The sequence below is a fragment of the Mesoplodon mirus genome, assembly GCF_964341445.2.
Source record: "Mesoplodon mirus genome assembly, chromosome: 18".
In the NCBI taxonomy this organism is placed as follows: Eukaryota; Metazoa; Chordata; class Mammalia; order Artiodactyla; family Ziphiidae; genus Mesoplodon; species Mesoplodon mirus.
Genome location: NC_138994.1, coordinates 10,322,733 through 10,349,648, shown reverse-complemented (window position 1 = coordinate 10,349,648; position 26,916 = coordinate 10,322,733). Strand labels below are relative to the sequence as shown.

Here is a 26,916-nt window from a genome sequence, read left to right as displayed (position 1 = left end):
TGAAAGGGTGAAAAATTAGGTTTAATATACTCAGAAAGCAAGAAATAAAATCATAGATATAACACTCCACTTTCAGGTGCCTTTGAAGTAGCCTTCAATGGAGATTTACCATCATGGTTTCACAGCACAGTGTTAAAAATTTTTTTACAAGCCCTGTGTATAATCAATCCTGTGAAAATAATGTTTTTTTAAAAAAATGGTTACAGTACAGTTCTGCAAGGGGCAGCTTCCTCTCCACCTGACCATGGGATGTCACAAAACCTATAATGTAGAGGAAAAGTTTAAATATATAACAGGAAATTAAGTTCAGGCACACTAGGCTAAAGGGGACAGAAATGGATTGGCTAGCGCTTAACACTTCAGAGAACAAGGAATCTCCATTTTCTCTACATAGAGATTTGTACAATCATGCTACAAATTCACGCTCGGGGGAGGAAGGATGGAAAGTCACTGAAAGGGGGGTCATCAAATACACAGGAACCATATCAAATGATCCATATTCGACTCAAGCAAGTCAAAGCTTTAGCTCCACAAGTTTCATAACACACTGTATTACCACAATCAACCCAAGGTGAGAACATTCTTTTAAATATCAGGTATCACAAGTTCTTATTCACTGGGTTTTCCCAAAGGCCAGTACTTGTAAGTTTTCCAGCTCTGACACAGACTGCCAGCATCCTCCTTCGTCTTGAGTTTATACTTTGATTAGCTTATCTGTTTCTGGCTTGATACACCAGTCCAAGCCTCTTGGGAAGGCACCTGCATGTTTCTATACTTAAAAAATCACACCCAGGAAGTAGCCTGAGAGGAGCTGGCCCATCCCATGTGGCCACACATTTGACTTTGACCACTAGCAGCAATGACAATGGTGGGAAAAGAGGGCGAGGCTCTGCAACACTGAGTAGCTGGCCCAGCCAGTGCAGGGATGGCAATTCTTGGAGAGCCTGGCCCAGGGTTCACAGTGACTGCTCAGCTCAGCTTTCCTCCCACGGAAAACCTAACTTCAGTGCCAAGCATGACCCTCCCTCCTCATCCTGGAGCACAGACAGGAAAGGGAAGAGGCTGCTTTGGGGCTTCTGCTTTAATGGTCTCCCTTCTCCCAAGTCAGGCAGTCAAAGGAGCTGGGGACGGTGGAGGGAAGTTACTAGGCTGGCCTCCCGTGGTTGGTAGACCCTGCAGCTCCTACATACCTTACAGCCTAGGAATTCAAGGCCCAGGTTGCAGCAGGGAGAAAGTTCTACAGTGGAAAGGCAGTGGGAAGGTAAAGAGGAAGAGAAAAGACAAAAGGGAGGGGGGAAAGTCAGCATGACTGTTTACAACCTCTGCTTCTGCTCTCTACAAACCTACAACCAAGAAGGGTCATGGTCTGGAATGATCAAGGGACTCCCACTCCTGCAAGTTTCTACCACCAAACGACACCAGGGCTGAACTGCAGCAGGAAAGGTTCCCCCTGTCACCCTGTCCCCAGTTACCCTGCATCACAGGCACCTGATGAACAGTCCAGGAAGGTTGACACAGGCCGAGAGCACAGTCTCACTCCACGGCCACATGACAGTCTGAATGCTTCCCCAGCTCAGACCTTTACTGCCCTCTAATATTTTCTCCTTTGCGACCACTGCTTTTCTCCCACATCCTAAATCTCCTTCTAAAATTTCAGCCACACCTGTCATCAAAAACTCATCGGAGTCTTAATGTTTTCTGTTTCTTACCCAGTTCTCTGAGAGCCGATCCTGGTTCTGATAAGAAATTCTCACCTGGTTATCAAGTATCTTCCCTCTTCAAGTCCTCATCTTTCAGCCTGGTTCCTCCCTGGAAAGAGAGGCTTCTGACTCCCCTGGCTGTAAACATCTCAAACTCTTGAAGGACTTGGATCCATTCACCAGCTCTCTGATGGGGAACCTGAGGCCTCATTTATTCAGCACCCCCTCCCCTCAGAGCAGACAAGGAAAACAAAGGCGGCTGCAGCTCAGGGGGCCAGAAGCATGTCAAAGGGCCACCGCCCAGAGAGCCAGAGCCCAGAGGTGCCGCTGCAGCCTTTCCAGTGCAGTCCCGGCAGTGGCTCTTCTCATGTTCAAGGACGGCAGAGACAGAGAGCCTCCCAACCTATTCTCGCTGGCTGGCAATCTGAGAACCTAAACAAATTAAACAAACACTTGCTTTTGAAACTACAACAGATCTCTGCTTCCTGTGGCGTGGCTGACTAAGAGGCTTTCTAAATCCTGAGACTACAGAAATCCCCTCCTCAGCCGTGAGGCCATCTGGCCCATGGCATAAAGGGAGGGTGAGGGAGCCGGGACTTCAAAATCCCAGCATGCCAACTACTGTGTGTCTGTGTCTGCTTGGGGGGACTGGGGAGTCTCACCTGGGCCCAGGTGGGATGTTGAAAGGAAGAGGACCAGACCACACTGCAGGGCCTAAGGAGGGTGACAGGGCTGGGAGTCTGCAGGGCAAGGAAAAAAAAACATTCAAAGTTGTTGGTTTCCACAGTAAATAGCAACTTTATCCAAATATATCCCTATTCTTATTAACAAATTTTTTTTCTCCAGATTATTTTCAAGTTAGAGTGGAAAAATCTTCTCACCACTCAGACCACGAAAGTGCAGATCAGGAAAGGAATCTTAACCCAGAACTCAGTGTGGTTAAGCCCTGCCCCAGCAGGACCAGCCCCCTCTACCACTAGACCTCCATTTCAGACCCTTTTCCACAGGAAGGAACTGACAGCCTCCTAGAGCAAGTGACATTCAATTTATACTTGCTCCCCTTGAGGGAAGGACCCTGGAACCATCAAACACAATAACAAGCAGAGGAGGGTTCTGACCAAGAACTGTTCGCTTTACATCTCCAAATGATGCAGTGCAAATCTGGTGGTAAGTGCAGGAGAGATGACCTCAAGCAGACGGCCAGCCAAAGAGCCTCCAAATCAGAACAAAGTATAACGGGAGAAGGGGAAATACCCTGACTAAAAAAAAGAGCCTTTTTCTTTGGGACAAGCCCCCGTGTATTAAAGCAAAGAGCTATGACTTTGGGGATACAAATACATCTGCTTCTGAAAAGGAAGACTCAACCAAGAGAGTTTAAGTGCCCAGAAGAACAAAGCTAACTGCTTTGTTTCTCAAAAGATGAGAACTGGACAAAACCATTGGCCTCAAGGTCTGCTTCTCTCCTACGCTTGGACGCTCAACTCAGAGGGTCTCAGAAACCTTCCAGCACGTGGCAGAGCGTGGCAAACTCCCCCCGCCACCCCCCGCCCTGACTCTGAGCATGTCCCCAACCCTGCCTGCCCAAGGATTCACCTACCACCGGAATCACACACAGGCCCCTCCATGGAACTCGCTCATATAACAGACACCCACAGCCTGCAATCCAGTACTGCTCAGAACGTAAGCTGGGGTCAGGGTGGCTGACAGGGGTTCGTGGAGTTCTGAACTGGCTGACCCTGGGTCTCTGAAGCTTTTCTTGCTCTCTATATAACTGATGGCCTGGGATCACCACAACCTATTGGTCCATCCTTTGCAAGAGCTGACCGTCTCCCACACTCTAAAGGAGATCCTGTTCAGGCTAGATGCTCAGATTGTGCACCTGTCAAGCCGGGCTCTCTCGCCTCAGAGCACCCTATCCAAAGAGTGGCCAATATCCTGCCAGTCACAGTACACTAAACAAACAGAGATACTGAAGTTCAGCTTACACTTCATTCTTGCCTATCATTCAGACATGAAAGAGATTGGCCGGGGGCTTATATCCGGAGGGAAAAAGAGACTCTTAAACTAGGTACAGGAAACATGCTCTAAGCTCAGCTTTCCTGCCACTGTTCCCCTCAGTCAGGCGCTCCAATCAGCCTGGCTAGCTTAGCGCTAACACGTGCCCGGGAGGTCCTGGGGGGCTGGACAGGGGTACTTCAGGGTCTAACAGAAGGAGTCACATGTCTGTTTCGGAGCCCAGAATGCCCTTGAGAAGAGCCAGGCTGAGCAGAGGTGTGAGAGCTGGCTGACTTCAGAGCACCGAGGCGGTTTGGGACTCCAGGTCAGGTATGTTCCGCTCAGGCAGTGATTCAAGAAGGCAAACTGCTCATGGGGTCAAGGGCCTGGGGCCAGATCCAGGCAGGGAGGGAAGAGAGGAAGGTGCTAACAGGGAGGGCTATGAAACAAAGGAAGAGACCAGGGAATAAAATTCTTTTCGTAAAAAAATTAGCCTGATAGATAAAAAATATACAAAGTTGAAGTTTGTTAAAGACATTGATAACAGGAAGAAAGACAACTTTGAACTGGCGTTTGTTCCCACCTAAGTGCTCACATGGACACGGACACAGATTGCTGCCCGGGGCAGCAGCAGACAGACGTCTGGGACAGATGAAGACAAACAGAGCCGGTGCCCACAATGCTCATTAACACAACGGCTGACAAACAAATATACAGAAATTTTTAATTGGGGAACCAAAGGAGATGAGGAAAAGAGAGAAAATCTTAAAACTCAGCCCTGGGCTGAGGAGGTGCCACACAGCACTGAGTCCGGCCCAGAGAGCAGTGGGGTGACTGGCCGGGAACTCATAGAGCAGCTTCTGGGAACAGTGGGTGCAAAGCAATGAAAGACGTACTGGCCACCGGAAACATGTTTCTTCTTACTTTGGGGGTGGGACAGAGGCGGGACACACACAAGCTCCTGCCTCGTGGGCACGCCGCCACCGACACTACACTCTGAGTATCTCCAGGCAGTTGTTGTAGCAGATGGCAATCCAGTCGGGCTGAGTCGACGCCCACTGCACGTTGTTGATCTCTCCCTCGGCTGTGTAGGCCAGGATAGGGTCCTCGATGGCCCGGGGCATTTGCTGGATGTCCCAGATGAGAGCCTGATGGTCATCCGCTAGGGATACAGAGAGCCAGCAAGCAAGGTTACAACTCAGGCAGTGAGGATCATGAGCCCTGCATCTGAGCGGGGATCGCAGTTTACAAAGCATTCACTCACCAAAACCCCAGTGAGGGAGGTTGTACTGCAAGCCCCCATTTTATAAATGAGGAAATGTTAAGGCACAAGCCCCAAACCACAGAGCTGTGCAGCAGTGAGAGGCAGAGCCCGGACGCAAAGCACGGCCGCTGCCTCTGACCCACTCACCACAGCAGAGCTAGGATGGCGGAAGGGACTTGGATGGGCACCTCATCGCATCTGGGGCAGGCATCAGGAAAGGAAGAGGGGATGGGATAAAAACGATCCCCAAACATGTCATTTTCAGCCACTTAAAGTACTTGAGTGATTAAAGATCCCTCTCTGACGATTCAATTATTTAATGGGATTCTTTTCCCTCCATCTTATGGACATTTATACATCAATGAGGTGTTACACAGATAATGAGATAAAGTGCTGTGGGGACATGTGCCCAAGAAAAGGACCCTGGGAAATACCAGAAAGAAGGAAAGCACCTTAAAAAGACAGATAAGCACATGAAAAGTGACTGGAAAGGAACATATCAAAATGAGACCAGTGGGGCTTCCCTGGTGGCGCAGTGGTTGAGAGTCCGCCTGCTGATGCAGGGGGACACGGGTTCGTGCCCCAGTCCGGGAAGATCCCACATGTCGCGGAGCGGCTGGGCCCGTGAGCCATGGCCGCTGCGCCTGCGCGTCCGGAGCCTGTGCTCCGCAACGGGAGAGGCCACAACAGTGAGAGGCCCACGTACCACACACACAAAAAAACAACATGAAAAAAAAAAAACAAAAAAACAAAAAACAGCAACAACATGAGACCAGTGGTACCATCAGGACTGCAAGGCTATGAGTTATACTTACTTTTCTCTAGTTCCTAAGTGACGTGTAATGTGGTGGTCATGTTACTTTTACGATCAAAATAGTAAGTTCTTAATTTAGGAGAGGAAAAGAAGGGCAATGACCTTCCCCACCACAGTGTCCCCTGGTCCCATCACCCATCCCGACGTGAAAGCCTGTCTCTCTCCTGAATAAACCAAACCCTCAGAGGCCGCATAACCTGGGCACGGGTGAGAGATGCCCTTCCCAGGATTATCTGCATCAAGAGATCTGGGAAGTTGTTTTAAACACTCGGCACCTCTAAAGCACTAAGTGCCTTTTCCTCAATGCTCAACTGAGTGCGCTCTTCAGCACCACCTCCCGCCATTGGAAGGACACAGGGTGGGTGCGGCACCCAGGGCAGCAGCAGGTCTGCAAAGGCAGCCATTGGGAGCCGAAGGTGGGCTTCTGCTGCGTGGGCTGACACTGTGCTCCTTTCTTTCTTTTTTCTCCTCCTGCCCTTCCATAGCCACACTCCTGGGGAAAAGTGGGCAAGAGTGAAGAAGTCAGGCCACAACATGAGGCACGCAGGACGGCGTCGGGCCTCAACTGCTTCACAAGGAGACGGACAGGCATGAGCAGAGGGCCCCAAACAGGAAGAGCTTCATGCCTTTCGAATTCATGCTAAAATGGCAGAAAACCACCGAACTACATCACTCCTCTGGCTCCATAATGAACAAGGAAATGAGGACGCTACTGATTTGTGAGGAGGGGAAAAGTATGTTAGGAGGAAACCCAAGGCTCTTCATATGGGAGGGACGTGTACACATGAATCCACCTAAAAAGGTCTGGAAGGAGACACACCGACCGTTGTGAGAGGTGCCACCTATACAAAGTGGGGCTGAAGTGGAAATGGGAAAGGAAGGCGAGAAGAGGATGTTCACCTTCCTTTTATTTTACATCTCTGTATTGCTGAATTTTTAATAGCAGGTATTGTTTCTAGAATACAAGCACACTGACGGCCAGCGTATTTTTTTTTTTTTTTTTTTTTTTTTTTTTTTGCTGTACTCGGGCCTCTCACTGCTGTGGCCTCTCCCGTTGCGGAGCACAGGCTCCAGACGCACAGGCTCAGTGGCCATGGCTCATGGACCCAGCCGCTCTGCGGCATGCGGGATCCTCCCGGACAGGGGCACGAACCTGTGTCCCCTGCATCGGCAGGCGGACTCTCAACCACTGTGCCACCAGTAAAGCCCCGGCCAGCGCATTTTTAAGGGGTACTCTTTTGGGTCTGGCAAATGGAGAAACGGGAACTACACGTCATACACCACTGACCCGGGCAGGCTGTGCAGGCCCTCCCATGCACCCAGAGCTCAGTGCAGGGGGCACGTGCTTTTGGCATCTCCCAGGTGACAGGCCCAAAGAGTCAGTTACATCCAAGAGAGACTGCCCCCTCCTTCATGCTCCTGGATGAGTCCTCTGTGCCGACCTAGATTTCAGAGGCGCACAGTAGTTGGCACAAGCCTATAACGGGTACACGATGTAAGCAGTATACAGATGCTCTGACATCACTGAGGGTACAAAATCATCTGGGAATCTGGACTGCTTCAACTTTACAAGCATAGGGAGGCTCTCAATGGAGTTACTCTGTGTAAACCTCTCAAACTATCCTTGGCATACAGGAAGGATTACAATTCTAAGGAGACAAAAGGAAGATCTCCTTACCACTCCCTCCCCATCGCCCCCTGCCAGTACTTACCTGCAGTACAGATGTGGCAGGATGAATGTGGGGCCCAAGCAATGCCATTGACACATGCTCGGTGGTTGTTTAACCTGGCGACAGGCGTGCAGGGAACTCGAACGTCCAGAATCACTACCTGCAGAAATAACAAGGAAGAGGCCCAGAAACTTCAGGGTGTGACAGAAAAAACAAGACACTACACAAGAGAGAAAAAAAAATTGTTGAACTTGTTCATTTGTAGATTTAATGACTCTTAGAGACAGAGGGCCTCGGTCCCCAAAGTAGCTACAGGATTGAGGAAAAAGAAAAAAAAGGCACAGCTAGTTTCTAGTCTGTGTCATAAGCAGCTCAGGGCCTTTAGGCTGCAGGGGAGAAGGCGGAGTAAGTAACATGAATCTGAATAATCCACCAAGTCCTATTAGGTGCGTGGGCTAAGGATTCCGTGCGTGCTCAGCTGGGCAGCACGGAAGCCCTCTCCCCCAACCCCTGAAGCAAAAGTTGAAAGGTAAGCAGCCCAGGGTACTGGTTTCATCAAAATAAAATTAATCACTGCATCATCTCCACCCACAATTTACTGCTTTTATCAAATAACAGGCTACAGAGTTGCCACTTCCACGTCTGTTCACTAAGGCTGGCAGAATCTGTCCAGACTACAGAGGGGAGAACGGCCTGTTCCTTTACTCGGCACCATACGCACGTATGATTTGGTTTACTCTTTATTTTATTTTATTTTTTATTTTTTTTGCGTTACACGGGCCTCTCACTGATGTGGCCTCTCCCGTTGTGGAGCACAGGCTCCGGACGCGCAGGCTCAGCGGCCATGGCTCACGGCGCCCAGCCGCTCCGCGGCATGTGGGATCCTCCCAGACCGGGGCACGAACCCGTGTCCCCTGCATCGGCAGGCGGACTCTCAACCACTGCGCCACCAGGGAGGCCCCGGTTTACTCTTTAGGTACTGCTTTTCTTGGCTCCGACTCCAACTCTCCAAGTAGTAAAAGTTCTTAACACACAGTCCTTGCTCTAGATCAGGTTTTCTCAGTTTCAGCACCCCTGACATTTCGGGTCGGATAATTCTGTGCTGTGAGGAGTGGTCCTGTGCACCACAGGACGTGCAGCAGCATCCCTGGCCTCCACCCGCTAGACACCAGTAGCACCGCCCCTCCCCCTCCCACCCCCGAAGGTCTCCAGATATTTCCAAAAATCCTCCGAGGAGACAATGGCGACCAGTTGAGAACCACTCTTCTAGATACAGTAAGTAAGCAGAGCCGGAGCTGAGTGGCAGGGCCTATGTTAGCCTCAAGCGGGGCTCTCACCTCCATTCCGTCCATGGCCATGGTGGCTAGGTAGTTGGGGTCCTGCTTGTTCCAGCAGAGGCGAAGCAGTGGGTGATGCTGTGGGTCTTCGTAAATGATGGTGCTGTGTTCTAGATGACGGAGGTCAAACATCCGCACCGAGCCATCAGCACCCACAGAGGCAAACATGTCCCTGCCACCCCCGGCCCGGCTAAATGCAATATCATAGACCTGTTGGTGAATAAGAAGCGTCAGTCAGATTCAGGTCCGTTACCACCCTTTCCTGTAACAGGGAAATCTGCTATCCCTAGTTCATCTAAACCCTTGCTCATGACCCAGAAGGACGTAGACAAAGCCAAACAGCGCCTGTGAGGACTGGGACCTGAGAGTGCTAACATGAGTGACTTTCCAAAGAGTGAAGGTCATTCTGCTCTGGAAACTGGCTGGCTTCTTCTCACTTCCTGCTTTCCAAGGATTCTTCCTCCACCTCCTGTGATAAAACAAAGAGCACATACCCTGCTGACCGGCAGAGCACATGTAGCTCTGAGCAAGTATTCTGTAGGCTTGGACAGGCTCAGTAAAGCCAGAGCCAGTGGCTGTCTCCTGCCACCGTTACAAGATGGAGACATTTATTTCCTGGGCCTTCGTGGCTTTCATTTGTGTGTGACCAGAGGTAAATCCATGAGCACATTAAGGCCAAGATCATCAATTTGCTAGGTGGAAGCAGCCACGGTTCTGCTGAGAAACCTGGACCTGAGACTAATTTGCGAGAAAGAGGTAAGAGCAGTTTTGAATCTCGGGAGGCTCAGGTGTTCCTATACTTACAAAGAGGCTTAATACCGCTCTCTTGTCCTAGGACACGCTATCTCTTCTCCTAGTTGGTTTGTGTTCATAAGTGAATCAATTTAGGTTTTGAATCATTGTTTTCTGCACTTATTACTTGCTGCAAACATTGCACTCTGCTAATGTCTATGAGAAAACAGAGGCAGAGAGCAACAGAGAAAGAAAGGGACAAAGAGAGACAGAAAAAGCCAGAGCCAGACAAGCGGAGAGAGAGAATCTGAAAAAGGAAAACAAAATGCCAAACGAAACCCATCTGCTGGGGCCAAGGACAATAACAGCTGACTTCTGGGGAGACATGACTGGAACCTCTCACTCAGTACCGTGACTCCAGCCTTCTGGAGGTTCTACCTACTAAGGGACACTGACAAACAAGCATCTGTTTCTATTCAACCTCATAACTTCCTTTTCCTCTGACTGACTATGAAGAAATTACACTTCTCTTTCTGTAGTAGGAATTAGGAGTGGTTCAGCGGGGAACTGGGCTGGTCGTCACAAGAAGGCCTGACAGATCAAGGCTCTGTCCAACACCGATCAGCTACCTTAGGGCTGGGGTGTGTTTATACATATGTGCACCCAGGGTTGGCTCCCAGTAACTCACAGGGACAGGGACACCACGGCGGCACCACTAAGCAGTAAGGTTCTCACAGGCAAGATGGCCGAGTGTGTAAAGCTCAGCTCTGTCTGCTTCTTCTTCTGTGCTCCACCAGCGTATTCTATCATAAGCCAAGGGGGGGAAACGACTCCCAGCTATATGCTACCCTCCTCTGCACCAACCCGCCAGTAGCAACGAGAACCTCCTGGCAAGTCTTTACTTCAACAGAGAGAGGTGGGCTGAGAAAAATCTAAGGTGCCAGGAGGCGTCATGTTCCTCTCAGAACAACCACCCTGGGATTCACTTCTTCGAGGCCGGGGTGCTGGTCCAGGGCCCGTTTGCTGTTGAGATCGCTGCTCCCACTGTCTACATTATCTCACTGCAGCTCTGGTGTGGCTTCTCAGCTTTACCATTGTCTGTGTAAGCAATCTCCTCATTAAATCCCCTCAGTTTAAATATTTAAAGTAGCTCTAGGTTTCTGAGTCGGACCCTGACAGAGCACAGCAGGCTAAGCTGTCACAGAACCAAAATGCAGCAACCTGTTCCACTTGATGCCAAGAGGGCTCCCAGAACCTCCTTATACCGATCTTCTCAGCAGGACAAACCCTTCCTTCGCCCCTTGGCTTACGGCAGCCAAGTCCAGCAGATCTGTAACAGATCTTACTGCTGGGAGCACAGAAAGCCAAAGAACAACCTCTCACTAAGAATGATAATCTGGTCACCAACTTTCCATTCTGGGGACAACCTCAAGTTTCTCACCTAATGTCAAGGCACCCTTTTTATCAGTACAGATATTAATAATCCTCACTGTGCAGGGTACGATAGAAAAGGAAACACTACCCACAGGAAACGTCCTGTAATTTTTCTGGTAGAGGAGCAGCATGCAGCGGCTCTGGCAGTTAAAGATTTATGACCATTTTACAAAATCACTCAGAAGAACGCTTTGTTAACACAATTACAGATAGCTTCCTTTGGCTCTTCCAATAAACACAGGAGAAACATCACCATCAAAATAAACCATATTCAATTCCAAATAGTATTAAAAGTATAAGCATTAAGTGAACATACTAGAATTTCATAAAACAAGTTTAGAGAAAAATTAACGATTTAGCCTTGTCTTCTAGGAAATTTTCCCTCTTCTTGCCTCCCTGCTCCCAAAAAAGTAAATATATTTCAAGATAAGTGTTACTCTAAGATTATTTTTTAATCACATCAAGTCCAAGTTTGTCTATAACAGATTTCATTATTAAAACCCAGCAATCTCTGGCACAAAAAGAAAAACAACAGACTACAGAATGTTTACACCAGCCAAAAAAAAATACACTCATTTATAACAGTGCTGTTTTCCACTGTTCTGACACACTACTATTTTCAATTTAGACAAGACGACGTCAGCATTATGATTTTCCATGTCATTTGCAAAATAGGGAGAGAACAGCCTGACTTCACATTGAAGGCACAGAAAGCAGCTGCGCACCAGCATCAGTACCTCTTTGTCGTGGGCAATCAGCTGGGTCTTCACATGGCCGGACACAAGATTCACTCGCCCCAACACCTGCCCGGTCTCCAGCCCCCATATGGTACACGTCGTGTCAATGCTGGAGGTACCTGGAAACAACCAGTGCAAGTCAGCGGCTGACGGGGGTGAAGTTCCCACGCCAGCTTCTCTCCTTGTGCCTATTCATCTGTTCAGCCCAGGGGACAATGCACTGCAAATACTTCTTGAGTACAGGGAGGGAGAGCCCAAAAGAATCACGTACTCCATCCTCACCCCAGGGCCTTGGACTCTGCCTGGAGAGACAAGACATGCACACATGGGAAGCTCAACTCCATGGGAGGAATTAATAACCACATTCCATATTTAGCCTCTTCCCCACTCGGCCCCCTTTTAGGATGTTGCACGGACCTCAGGGCCCTGGTTAAAAACTGGCCCAGTGTTATATCTGAGAAAATGTATCTTTGCTTCTTCACACTGGAATACACCCTCCCTCACTCCCTTACCTAAAAGATAAGGATCCACCTCATTCCAGTCAAAGGAGGTCAGAGGAGCACAGAAATCCGAGTTCTTGTTATTGTTTAGCAAACATTCCAGCCTGGTCTCTGTTTCACCAACCTGAAGGAACAATAATCTTTAAAAACTCAGCCAGTCTTATCTTCACAAAAAATCTTTAAAGCCTCTTTCAGTCGGTATTTTAGTAAATTTAAGACGTGGGGGACATTTTTATCATAGAGTAATAAAAACCAGAGGAACTACTTGAATGCTACTTCTTTCCAAGCTTTCTCCTCTGCCCAGCTTTGTTTCCCAAATTTTCACCCCCAGATCCTTCTAGACGAGAGGTCTTCTCACTCTGCCCAAACCGGAGCATCTGTACCCTGCCTGGCTGGACGCCACACCTCCAGCTACGGGAGAGGCCATGGTGACGGCTCGGCAGAGGGGAGGGGAGGCTCCAGGATCCACTCCCACGCTGCACTAGAAGCAGCGGCCTGGATTTTGTTTAATTTACTCAAAAATATCCTGACTGTAAATACAATAAGAGGCCGCCGGTGTCCCCACCCCTGCAGAGGGCCCTCGTGCTTACACCACGGTCACTGAGCCTTGAGCTTCCAGGCCGACTGCAGCCGGCAGCAGGACTTGAAGGAATCTTGGCTGGACTCACTAGGAAATCTGCTGAGCCAAACAAGCTCAGTCCAGATCCGCTCCCACCTGTTCTCCCGGCTGCAGGGATCTGGCCTCCAGCCCCGGCCTGTTCTCCGTGAGTCCACGCTGCTACAAGCAGCTGACTCTGCGGAGGCCCGTCAAGCACCTGCTTACCCTCCACACGCGGAGATAGTCGCCGCTCGTTGCCAGCAGGTCTGGATAGACGCCTTTTGTGTCAGGGATCCACATGAGCTTTGTGGTGGGGTACGGATGGTCGAAGGTGTTCCGGCAAATAAACTCCGAACTCTCTTCGTCTAAACCAACAAGCTGGACCTGTAACACAGCAGAATCCAGCCACATAAACATCTGCTTCTCAGGAGCAGCACCAAATACACCAGACCTCTGTCAGTGACAGCCGTCCTGACGCTGTACTACCCTTCACTGCAGAGGCAAGAACTAAGAGAGGGAGGGCGTCTAGTCCAACGGGCCTGCTGCTCAGACGAGGAAACCCAGCCTCGGAGGGGCTGAGTTACACTGAAGACTGCAGAGCTAGTCAGAGGAAGAGACAAAATCTGAATACAGGTTTTCTGACTCCAACTCCTGCCCTCTTGATCCAACACCCTAGAGCTGCGTTATCTGCCCAGCTGGTTACCTTCCCCCACAAGCCGAGGCACTTGACAACGTGCAGCAGTGGTTTTAGTGACCCCATGACTAGAAGTGCTGTGGACATTTAGTGACATCCAACAAAGGAACGTCTCACCTAAAAAGGCAATCGTAGGGGCTTCCCTGGTGGCGCAGTGGTTGGGAATCCACCTGCCAATGCAGGGGACACGGGTTCGAGCCCTGGTCCGGGAAGATCCCACATGCCATGGAACTAAGTCCGTGCACCACAACTACTGAGCCTGCGCTCTAGAGCCTGCGAGCCACAACTACTGAAGCCCACGCGTCTAGAGCCCATGCTCCGCAACGAGAAGCCACCGCAATGAGAAGCCCGCTCCCCTCAACCAGAGAAAGCCCACGTGCATCAACGAAGACCCAACACAGCCAAAAATAAAAATAAATAAATAAAATTTATTTTAATAAAAAAGGCAATCATACACAAACTGCCTCCTCCTCTAACCCCCCAACCTCGCCCCCACTGGCTAGTAATATGCTGACACAGAAGGGTGTGCCAAACAAGCATTCGAGAACCCAAACCACTGTAACTGGCAAAAAAGTGGGTACTGTTGATGAGAAAGTCCCAGGTGGTCTGGCCACCTTTTCTTTGAGTCAGTTTTGGACCAGTATTGACTTCCACCCTTTGCTATCTAACTCAATCTGGCTCAGTAGGAAATGCCACCTGCTATACATTTGCTCATGAACTTCCACCAGCTGGAAGATGGAATGGTAGGGAGGATAAATGAGAGGATAGGCACTAACCACACAGCAGAAAGAATTCCTTCCACTCCTGTCTTGCTGACTCCAGTCTCAGATACCAGTATCTTCCTATCTTTTCTTTGTTTAAACAATTTTATTGAGGTACAATTGCATACAATAAAATTCACTCACTTTAGGTGTACAGTTCCATGATTTGGAATGTATACACTTGCAAATGTATACAGCTGTTTAACTTCCCACAGCAATTAAGATATAGAATATTTCCATCACCCCCAAAAGTTCTCTTGTGCTCCTCTGCAGTCAGTCCTCACCCCCTAAGCAACCACTGGCTACGGTTTTGCCTCTTCTGTAACATCCCATATGGATGTGATGGAATCGTAGTGTTGAGTCTTTTGTGACTGGCTACTTTCAGCAAGATGCTCTTGAGATTCATCCATGTTAATGTATTGGTAGTGTCTTCTTTTTTTATCACTGAATAATATTACATTATGTGGATTTATTTATCCATTTACCAGTTGATGAACTTTTGGGTTACTTCTAGTTTAGGGCCATTATAAATATTGCTGCTGTGAACATTTATGTGTAAGGTTTTGTTCTGACAAGCTTCCATTTTTCTTGAGTAAACAACTAAGAGTAAAATTTCGGGATCATATTGTAGGCATATGTTTAACTTTATTTTAAAAAAAATAATAAACTGCCAACCTGTTTTCTAAAGTGGCTGCATCATTTTGCATTCCCACTAGCAATATACGAGTTTCATATATATTTCTTTGTCAGCACTTGGTATCACCAGCATTTTTTAAAAAGTCATTCTAGGGCTTCCCTGGTGACGCAGTGGTTGAGGGTCCGCCTGCCGATGCGCGGGACGCCGGTTCGTGCCCCAGTCTGGGAGGATCCCACATGCCACAGAGCGGCTGGGCCCGTGAGCCATGGCCGCTGAGCCTGTGCGTCCGGAGCCTGTGCTCCACAACGGGAGAGGCCACAACAGTGAGAGGCCCGCGTACCGAAAAAAAAAAAAAAAAAAGTCATTCTAATAGGTGTGTAGTAGTATTTTAATTTGCATTTCCCTAATAACTAATGATACTGAGCATCTTTTCATGTGCTTATTTGCCATGTGTATTTATTCTCTCGTAAAGTCTGTTCAAATATTTTGTCCTTTTAAAAAAAAAAACTTTGTTAGGGCTTTCCTAGTGGCGCAGTGGTTGAGAATCCGCCTGCCAATGCAGAGCACACGGGTTCGATCCCTGGTCCCGGAAGATTCCACATGCTGCGAAGCAACTAAGACGGTGCGCCACAACTATTAAGCCTGCGCTCTAGAGCCCACGTGCTGCAACTACCGAAGTCCACGCGCCTAGAGCCTGTGCTCCACAACGAGAAGCCACCGCAATGAGAAGCCCGCACACGACAACGAAGAGTAGCCCCTGCTCGCCGCAACTAGAGAAAGCTCGCACACAACAACGAAGACCAAACAGCCAAAAATAAATAAATAATATTAATTAATTAAAAAAAAAAACTTTGGGCTTCCCTGGTGGCGCAGTGGTTGAGAGCCCGCCTGCTGATGCGGGGACGCGGGTTCGTGCCCCGATCCGGGAGGATCCCGCATGCCGCAGAGCGGCTGGGCCCGTGAGCCATGGCCGCTGAGCATGCGCATCCGGAGCCTGTGCCCCGCAACGGGAAAGGCCGCAGCGGTGAGAGGTCCGCGTACCGCAAAAAAAAAAAAGTTGACATTCTGACCTTTGCAGAAAACAAAATGTAAAGGAAGATTCTAGATGGAACAGGGAAAATTGGCATCAGGCTTGGTGGGGGAGGGAGGAGAAAATAGATGAGAAGGTAAATTTTGTGGCTCACTGGTCAGAATAAAGCGTTAAGCCTCTCATATAGATTCTGAGCCAGATATTGCATTCATCTATTTATTCAAATATTTACCGAGTGGCCATTAGGTGCCAAGCCCTGTTCTAAGCGCTGGGGATGTGGCAGCAAGCACACAATCCCTCTTTCTAACCATGCAGGTAAGGCTAAACTAGAAGGGGAAAATGCTGCTCCTGCTAAAAGTTGCTTTCCAGCCATTGGAGGCTTCTCTGCAAACCTCCAAATATCAGCTCCCGTGAGCACGTGCCCCTTAGGATCCACTTAAGCAGGCATTCAAAGCTTTCCCTAGCCTACCTTATCTTCCACTCTCATTTATCTGGTCAGGGCTTTCCATCCCTCTCCTTACACTGCCCTCACTTGTAAAATCCTCATACCTCCTTCCGTCGATCCAAATCCTGCCCAGTATTAATAAAGAACAGTGGCCTCAGCCTTCCAGGCCTCCTTACTCACCACCACTTGCTAGTTGTATGACCTTGGACATGTTACTTAACTTTGCTAAACTTGCTTCCAATCTGTAAAGTGAGGATATTCACAGTACCTATACCTCACAGAAGTTGTATGTAACACCTTTTGTTTGTAAACTGTTCAGTATGATGCCTTCCTCAGTGTATGAGCTTTTAATATTCTTACACCTCACCTCCTTCATAAACCATCTGCGGTCTTCCTAGCACAGTGGTCTCTCAGTACTTATCTATTCCATCCGTTTGGTGACTAATCCCACACTGCCTCATGAAAGCACTGGCATGACTGTCTTATGCTATTTCTCTTAGTAAATGCCTTAAAAACAGGCCCTGTAGGGACTTCCCTGGTGGTCCAGTGGTTAAGAGTCCGCCTTCCAATGCGGGGGACGCAGGTTCGACCCCTGGTCAGGAATCTAAGATCCCACATGCCGCGGGGCAACTGAGCCCGTGTGCCGTGACCACTGAGCCTGCACGTTCTGGAGCCCACATACCACAACTAGAGGAGCCCATGACGAAGAGCCCGTGTGCCACAACCGGGACCCGACACAGCCAAATAAATAAACAAACATTAAAAAAATTAAAAATAAAAAAAAACAGGGCGTCTTACTCCTGCTTGTACTGCCAACAGCAATGGTTTTCAAACCTGGCTACCAGATTTACCTGGAGTGCTTTCCACATTCCTGGGCTCCCCACCGTTAGCCCAAGATTCTGATTCAACAAGTGTCAAGTGGGGCCCAGGAGTCTATATTCTTAAGACCCTCCCTGGTGATCTGATTCAGCAAGGTTGGACAACCTCTGCACAACAGTACCTAACCTAGGGAAGAAGCCAGGAAACGGCTGGGATCTTTCCTGATCTTCCCAAAGACTTCATGTGTTTGCACAGACTCGTGTTCCATCTTTGGCCTAACTCGCTTTAGCTCTTCGCTCCAAACTGCCAACCAAGTACTGAAAGGAATAACACTTTTGCTTTCACCGTTATTCAACTGTTGTTCATATACGCAGATGTTAAAAATTTAATGGAAGAGAATGTAAGTTCTCTTGAATATTCATATAATACAGAATGAAGTGGTAAAGTCTCCCATTAACTTCACCCTCAATTCTACTTAGTGACTCTCAAACCACTTTGATATGAACTACTTTCCAAATGGTTTTTCCAAACAAAACAAAACAAAAAAACCCCAGATAGGTTTGGACCATAAAATGTATTCTGTAACTGCTCTTAACAACATCTTGGAAGATCTCACGTCCGTACAAATAGCTCCACCTCATTCTTCCACAGCAGACTGTGGTAAACACGCCATAATTTAACTATTCATAGTCACTGTGGTTATAGCCCATTGTTTTGCTATTATAACAATACTCTGTACATATATGTGTAAAGGCTTTTATTGGTCAGATTGCTAAAAGTGTAACTGCTGCATCACATTGTAGATGTTAATACCACAGGAACTATGAGATAATAAATGTGTTGTTTTAAGTTAAAAAAAAAAAAGTCACAGATTCTGCCCAGCAGCCTTTGAAAAGGTTGCTTCCATTTACACTTTCATTAACAGTATATGAGAGTGCCAATTTCCCCATACCTTTGAAAACACTGAAAATAATCTTTAACATTTTTTTAAATCTGCGAGATGAAAAATGGCATTTTACTACTGAAGGTGAGCATATTTGTTTATTATTTTTACTTCTGAAGAATAATTTTTAATATGAGTGCTTATAATGGACCAAGTATAAGCATTACACTTACTGCTTTACATGCAATATCTCATTTAATCCTCTCAACATCTCCATGAGGTAGGTACTCTTATTCTTCCCACTTTCTTAAGAGATGGAGTAAAAGCGATGTTAAGTATCTTGCCCAGAATCACAAAGGTTATCACTTCCCCATACTATCAGCAACACTAGAAGCAGCAACTTAATTTTTATAAATTTGAAAGGGAAAAGTAACATCACAGGGTCAATTCTCGCCTCCCTTAACTACCTGAGGTTGAGTATCTTTTCCTGTTTATTGATCAATTGCATTTTCTCTTCTACAAACTGGCTATACTCTTTGTTCATTTTTCTATCACACTAAGTAAATTAGCTCCTACTGGCTGTCATGTTTTGAAAATATTTTTCGTTGTCCCATCATCTGTCTTTTGACTTTGTCCACAAGATATCTTTTCACATAGAAATGTTTTATTTGTATGTACAGTGGACCCTTGCACAAGGTGGGGGGTTAATGCACGTATAATTTAGTATCTGAATCCTCTGCATCTTTGGATTCAACCAACCATGGACCCTGTGTAGTACTTAATTGAAAAATATCCACTTATAAGTGGACCTGTGCAGTTTAAACCCATACTGCTCAAGGGTCAACTGCACTATAGCCTGTCAATCTTTTCCTTAGTTGACTCTGGATTTAATGATTGGCTTAAAGATCACCTTCTCTGCGCACCCTCCACTGCCCCAGTACAAATTTCATAGTCAATTTTCTTTTACTATGTTTGTGGGACTGTTCTTTACTTGATCTGGAATTGATTTTTATATATGATGTGAATTAGGGGGCTCTAAATTTTTCTGCCATACAATTAATTTTCCCCCCCAGTGAGTTAAAGTTCTATCTTATCAATAACTACATTTCTATATATACTTAGATCTGCTTTGGAACGTTCTGTGTGATTGCACCAACTATATGTAGTATTGGCTATAACTATACCAATTCCAGTATGTTTACTCTGATCTGGTAGGCAAGTGTTCCCCTCTCTGTTTTCAAAACATTTTTTCCCCCTTTTTTTTTTTCCGACATCAGTATATATTTATTTTTAAGACTCTGGAGACAAATAGTATTCCAGTTCTGGCCTCGCATTTACCTTCTATGTCACTTTGGGGAGTTACTTAGCACATCTGGGCCTCAGCTTCCTCATCTTCCCATAAGTTTTGATATGTATTATTTTTACCAATCAGCTGATTTCCCTTAAGAAAAATTTTTTTCTTAATACATGGTCAATTTTTATAAATATTTTTTAAAGTGCATTCTACTCCCCATATAAATCTTATATACTCAATTATATTTTCAGGTATTCATAGTAGCACAATCTGTAATAGTTGCCGATTTGCAGACACTGCTCCATGCCTTCTATCATCAACTGTGGCTAGCCTGACTTCTCCTTCCCCTCTTCAAGAGGATGTGATCATTTTGCCTGGATGTCCAAAGATTCTTTCTTCACCCTAGGAAAATGTAGACGCTTTCCTAGGAAAGTTTTCAGTGCCAATTGTTTTGTGTCCATTTCTCTTGAGATATAGTTTGAACTCATTGCTTCAAACCTTTATTCTATAAAGTCTTCTTTAACGACATAGTTGAGTTTTTGTGTTTCATCTCTTTGGTCTTCTTCAGAGACACCAGTTATACCTAAGTTAGACATTCTTTATTTTCTGCATCTATTTTAGTCTAATTGTTCCACTTCAGTTTCTCCATCTGTCTTCCCTTTCACTGCTTTCAGCAGTTTGTATTCATTTTAATTCTCTTTCTAATGTGGATTTTAGGTCTGTGAGAATTTTTGTTTTCTCTTCCACTTTTTTCCTGGGCTGCACCTGCTGGTGGTCCCATTTTCTCTTGTCACCATGCCTATTTTACCTGATCTCCTGTATCTCTGCCTGGAGTTCCTTATTTTCTTAACTTCTTTGAAGTCATGGTGGCAGGACTGGCCATTAATTTTCAACTAAGGTGAAAACATTTTTCTAGTGTAGATACTTTACCTTCCATTTGTTTCCCATTTTTCCCCCTCCTTTCTTATAGTATCTCTCTATTGCTACTACGCTGGTTCCTGAATGAGGCAAGTTCTTTCTAGATGATCTGAAGGAAGTTCCTATGGGAGAGAGGTCAGGGCCATGTTCCACGTTAGCATAAACACATGAGGCTTTTCCATCTTCCCAGCCAACGGAGATGAGGAGCTGTCAAGCTGCTCACAATTCAATCTCTTCCAACCTGCCTCATCTAGTGCTTCTAGAGACGATGGCATGTCTCTGTGTCTCCTTGTACAGCTTAGCTTCCCTCTCATCCAAGGTGTCAAGTACGGTCTAGAGAAGCTCCTGCTGCCAGCTGTGCACCCTCTTCTCACTGTCCCAAACAAAGGGTTGTTGATTTTGCCCATCAAAATCCTATTCTGGAGAACCGTGCTCTTCTGAGTTTGAATCTGCAGCCACAGACATCCTTTCTCAGCATCTTCCTATACCCATTTGATCTTCATTATACTGCCGTCCCTCCTCACTTATTGTGGGAGCGTAAGGAAAAAGGACGTCTTTAATCGTCTTGTCAACATGTAGGTTACCCCTCTGCCTTTTCTTTCCTCCATAGTCTTCCCTGTCCTCCTGCTGAACTTCTTCTATCTCCCACCTCCACTGCCTTTCTGCAACTATTGTTTCACAATGCTTTACCCCAACATATGAAACAAATGCCCCCTAAAAAGAAAAGACTGTGAAACAAGATCATTTTTACTTATTTTTAAACTGCGGATGTTACTATGTCAGATATCTCCTAAGGAGCCGATATAAAACATAAAATATTTATTCCTTGGAGGCAGGACCACATCTTCACTTTCAATTACCTTCATGAACAACAACATAAAGTACTGTTCACATTGCTCATACCTTGTATTTTTTAAACTTTAAAAGCTGCTGCGTTTATCTTGTTCCTATGCTCCTTGAGGGAGGAAACGGTGTATCCCTCGTTAACTACATGCAGAGCTAGTACCAGAACATGAAGGTGAATGCACATGAATATGTGTACACATACATGTAACTAATAAAAAAGAAAAAAACACGTTATCGAAACCAGTAAGACCACTCTTGACAGTGGAACATTTTCCCCACAATTATTAATATAACCAAAATCAGCTAAGGCAAAATTCTGACAGAATAAACCAGCTTTTCTTGGTTTTTACCATTTATCCTCCTTTCAAGCCTGTTCCTGACTGATTATTGTTGATCAACATCTGCAGAGAGGTCCTGCCTTGTCAAACTCGGAGATGAACTCTGGCACAGCACCCCTTCGGCTCCTGGCTCTGAGGCTAATCAATCAGCTCTGGCATCACAGCCCCAGGCAGGCCAGACTACCTACAGAACACAGATTCACTCCTTGTTCAAAATCACAGCATCTCCAGTAAGTCTGTGTGAACCAGGTCAGGGCAAAAAACAATATAGCAGCAGAAGTTTTATTCAGGGGTCTCATGGAGGAATGAGTCCCCTCACTGTCTAGAAAAAAGAAAGGAGGAAGTTAAAACCAGAAGAGTTTTATACTTTAAATTCCCCTGCTGACACTCTTGGCAAGGACTGATGGAGCACTGCAAAATTTTAAATATCTATCAAAAATACTTATGTGTACTAAAACACTTTCTCTTTATTGCTACCAATCTCAAATCTGCTAAGAAAGGATACAGAAGGTTACCAAGTATCATTGCTGTGCCTAAAACACAACAAATAAATATTTGTTGAATTAATGAACAAATGAATGAGAATCCTGAAAGGTTGCCAGAAATCTGAGAAATGAAAACTTATATGCCAGGGTCAAAACCATTATGTGCCAAATAGATAAAGTAATCCTACATTAAAGATCTCATAGGAATCAACACAGGCTGACAAGGCAAGCATTCATCCCATGTGCATTTCAAGTACAAGGCAGTCTTACTCAGATTCACTACCAGTATTCTTCAAAAAGCATCAGGTATACCTATGATTTCTCTCCTCAGAACCTCAAAAAATGTTTTCTAGATGCCAAATCTTAAAGCACAAATGGTCAGCTAGTTAAATATTAGGGCAAAATAAATCCTAATCACGCTGTCAATTCTATTCAAAACCAACCCTGAAACATGCAACTAAGTGGAATAGAAGCCCAGGAACTGCTACCCATCTTTCCCCATAAAACAAGGGAAATACCACTTGTCTAAAGATGACAGATATTGTCAAAACTCAGGAGAAATACCAGAGTTCTTTTTTTAAATTTTATTTTATTTTTAAATTTATTTATTTATTTTGCGCTGTCCTGGGTCTTCGTTTCTGTGCGAGGGCTTTCTCTAGTTGTGGCAAGCGGGGGCCACTCTTCATCGCGATGCGCAGGCCTCTCACTATCGTGGCCTCTCTTGTTGTGGAGCACAGGCTCCAGATGCGCAGGCTCAGTAGTTGTGGCTCACGGGCCTAGATGCTCCGTGGCATGTGGGATCTTCCCAGACCAGGGCTCGAACCCGTGTCCCCTGCATTAGCAGGCAGATTCTCAACCACTGCGCCACCAGGGAAGCCCCAGAGTTCTTATATCAGAGTTACTGTGTCTAATCCAGGTAGAACAAGAAAAAATGGGCTTAAACTAGCATATTACAGTACTTGGAGTCCGACAACAAGAAGCTTCTACACCACAAAATGGGTTTGGTTGAAAGAAACCAAGAGAATTTTTTCCCCTGGGTCTTTAAAAGGCAAAGGAATGAACATAATGACGTTTTGAGGTACCTTTCTGACCTAAGGTCCTGATTTTTCTCTGGAAAATACAAAAGTCAAATTTACCTAACACCCATATAATTCTCCTTGATTATATTTTAATTACAGATAGAGTTGTGATGACGTTTAAGTAATAATAGCTAACATTTCTAAATTGCTTACTATGTGCCAGGCAGAGTTCCTAACTCCATTACATATATTAACTCATTTAACCTTTCTTATACTCTCATTTTACAGATGAGGAAACTGAGGCACAGAGTTAACTTGCCTAAGGCCACACAAAACGGGTAAGTGGCAGGGCTGAGATCTCAACCCAGACTACCTCTAAGAGGCTATCTGGTAATTGAGCTTTTTTCATGGGATGGAATCAGTGTTTAGGCACCTGCAGATGCAAAAAGAAGGATTCCTGTCTCTGGCCAGGAGATGCCAAGGTAACTCCAGGGTAATGGTCTTAGAGCGCCACCTGGACCACCTGTGTCTGAATCACCTGGGTGTCTGTTAACTAGTGAAGCCTGAGAATATATAAGTCCCTCAAAGGATTCTTATACACAAGCTAAAATTTAGAAAACCATTCTCCAACACCAGTGTTGCTCTATCCCCCAGCAGAGACCACAAAAAAACAACATCAAACACAATTACCAATAGTAGGGCTCTTTATTCCAGGTGCAGTTGATAGAATCTAGTTTACTCCACAACAATTCCCAAATTTATTCAGATGATGGAACACCTGGAAGTCAAGTTGTTCTTGAAATGCTAAGAGATTTAATTCTACCGAACAACAAATAATTTTACTACAGGAAAACGTGATGACATGAATACAAAATTTTTCTTAAATTATAATCACGTTTTCTTAATGTCTCACAGTAAAAAAAGATGACCGTTTCTGGGCTTTTTCATCCATGTTAATTTGCTGTGTCAATTTACTTTGTCCTCTCCTGGCAATTACTATTGACAGCAAACAGGAACCAAAGGTCTGAGAATTTCAACCAATAATTTTAAAATTCCTCTAAAATATGAAGTCTGGCATCTCCATGTCCAGGTTTCTCCGAAACTGAGCCTGATAATCACTGTGTTAAAGTGAGATTTACTGCCCGCCAGCCCCTAGGCACAGATACTCTACAGCAGGGTTTCTTACCTTGAGGTCCCTGAACTTGTGGTGGAAAATCACATTTACATTTTCACAAACCTCTAGCTAAAATTTATCATTTCCTTCCATTACAAATGAAGGCAGCTACTCACCATGGCATCAAGGTCTGTGATTTGTTACCAAAAAAAAATCACTGATTTCTTTCATATCACATCACAGTGAACATCTTGAAATGCTGTTTACCCTCATCCCTACTTCAAGATTAATGATTATAATGGGTGACGTAATTTAATGAGTTAACTTAAAAGTACAGATTACCACTTTTTAAAAAATGTTTTTAATAACTATAGCTCAATATGACTGGTTTCCTTTGTAATCCTATGTATTTTATGCATTTGAAAAAAGAATTATGAACAGAGATCTACTGGCTTCAAACTGCCAAAGGTGTCCATGACACACACACACACACACACACACACACACACACTCTCTCCCTCTCTCCCTCTCTCTCTCTCTCTCTCTCACTCTCTCTCTCAAGAACTCTGACCTAGATAGGTGAGGGCACAAAAACAGTAGGCAGGACACTGCACTGCCTACATCATGCAAGTGAACTGAGACAGAGGTAACTGCTTAACCTATTACCCCTGGGATCATCAGACCACGCTGCCTGTGCGCCTGTGACACAAAGAAGGGGCTCCACATGGTTACTAAATGAAAGGACAAACTTTGGGGTAGAGTCCCTGCAACGGAGGTTTGACACCGATTACTCCACTGATTCCACCAGCAGCCTAACTGTGGCTCAGTTTCTCCTCTTAGAAATGGGACTACTGCTTACCCAAATCGACCCTGGAAGAACTTGCAAGGAAAAAAAATCTATCTGTGTGAAAAGATTCAAGCCCTTTGAAAGATACATTTTACTTTTTTTCCCCCTTTTAAACATGTATCCTTAAACAACAGTTCTAATGTTCCCAATTTTACTAGTTCAGTTTACACATCAGGGCCTTGAATTCCATCCCCACCTCTGCCGTCCACCATGGGCCATAAAGAAGAAAGAGGCACCAGAGAAAATAAAATAAAGCTATGTCTTGTCAGGACTCTCTGCTTTCTGTGGGCAATGGGTAGACTCCAAGATCAGTGCATACTCCCCGAGATTTGTTTGTAAATTGTGTATGTGTGATGTCTGGGTAATGAAAGTCCATCGTTTTCATCACCTTCTCAAAGGGGATTCCAAAATAGTTAAGACCTAACTCTAGAGAAACAGATGTGCTCCTGAAAAACTGTAAACAAAATTACAATGTTCAAATGTTTTTTACAGGACCTTTATGTGTAAAAAAGAACTTTCCTCCAACAAACTGTGGGTCAGAAATAAAAAAACTGACCTGTGTAGTGCCCCACAGCTGGTCAGTGGACCAGACAGGACCCAACCCTAGAGCACCTGGCTTTCTTCCCTGCCCCATGCCTGTCACCATCCAACACTTTATTCTTCTTAAGTCACGGTGTTCATGGTGTTAAGCAGGTGGACAGGCTTTCAACACCGCTAGGCATGGCTCTCCGTTGCTCTGATCACTATCAATCACGTTTACTCTAATACAATAAATGGAAGAGATTAAGGGGTAAAGGAAAGAAAACTCTTCCCACTAACTTATTCAACAACTTTCAAAAATAAATTTATGCTGCGCTGTCAGCTTAAAGCTTCCTCCTACTACCCGTGCTTCTATGAAGGATTCTCAAATTGTGGATGTCCAGGAAGACTTACTACTCAAGATTACATATCTATCTATATTAGCACGAAAGATGCCAAGAAAAAAATACGTTAAGTATCATCCTTCTCTGTTCGGAAAACAAAGGCGGGATTACAGCCATTGGCCAAGATTTCCAAAAAGGGGGTCTCTTTGAAGAGGACGAATATAAGGCAGCAGTAGCAATGGCAATCCCGGCAAAGGGCTGGGGGATCCAGGAAGAGCACCTGGGGGTGGGTGTAGGGGGCTGGGAAGCCTGCGCACTAAACAGTCCTAATGGAGATCTAGCGTTGCCAGGAGTGACCACCGAAGCGCCAGCATTTTCTTCACAGCCATCATTCCCTCATCCTTCTTCCACCCCCTAATTGAAGCAATGCGGCAGGAGCGGAGCGGATAGGAGTGATAAATGGCATAGCTTTGGGGTGTAAACCTGGGTTTGAGACCTGTTTCCGTCACGAAATAGCTGTGTGACTCGGGCAAGTCACAACACAGTGCCTCAGTTTTCCCATCAGTAAAATGAGAGTAACTACACTCCTGACCACCCAGGAATGCTGCAAGGATTAAATGCGATAACGAGAGCCAAACTGTCTGCACAGGGCCAGACACAGAGGAACCGCTCCGTGGCGCTAGGGCAAGTCCGCGGGAGGGTCCTGGGGTCTGGGCTCCGGCCCGGAAAGGGCGCCCCCGGGGCCCGCTCCCCGCCAGCCGGGTTCCGAGCCCCTGCCCGGCCCACCTTGTTGTTGTACTCCTCCACGAAGCTGCCCAGCGCCAGGCGAAAGCGCTTGTCGGGCCGCACGCTCCAGTTCATGGCGTAGACGGTCCAGGGCGCTTCATACTTGTAGATCTCCTTCCGTTTGCCGTGCAGGGACATGGTGGCGGCGGCGGGGCCGCAGTGCGGACCGGGACGGCAGCGGGCTGCGGAGGGCGGGGGCGCGAATCGGGAAAGGAGCCTGGCCTGGAACCCAGGGGTCCGAAGAGAGGCGGGGCGGGGGCGGGCAGGCACGGCCTAGCCCGGAAGAGGGCCCGCAGCGACAGACAACGAAGGCCGAGCCCAACCCCCAGTTTCAAACCTGCTTCGGCTCGGACGAC

At 46.3% G+C, this 26,916-nt stretch overlaps 1 protein-coding gene across 1 annotated transcript; it reads right to left on the bottom strand.

Moving 5' to 3' along the window:
- DCAF7 (DDB1 and CUL4 associated factor 7) lies at nucleotides 1-26,916 on the bottom strand. The gene is made up of 7 exons (XM_082604287.1): nucleotides 26,561-26,916; nucleotides 13,007-13,165; nucleotides 12,196-12,307; nucleotides 11,684-11,802; nucleotides 8,781-8,990; nucleotides 7,486-7,603; nucleotides 1-4,857 (listed from the first exon to the last, which is right to left on the bottom strand). Exons 1-7 carry the CDS (start codon nucleotides 26,696-26,698, stop codon nucleotides 4,685-4,687), a joined length of 1,029 nt encoding a protein of 342 aa, XP_082460413.1. The 5' UTR covers nucleotides 26,699-26,916; the 3' UTR covers nucleotides 1-4,684.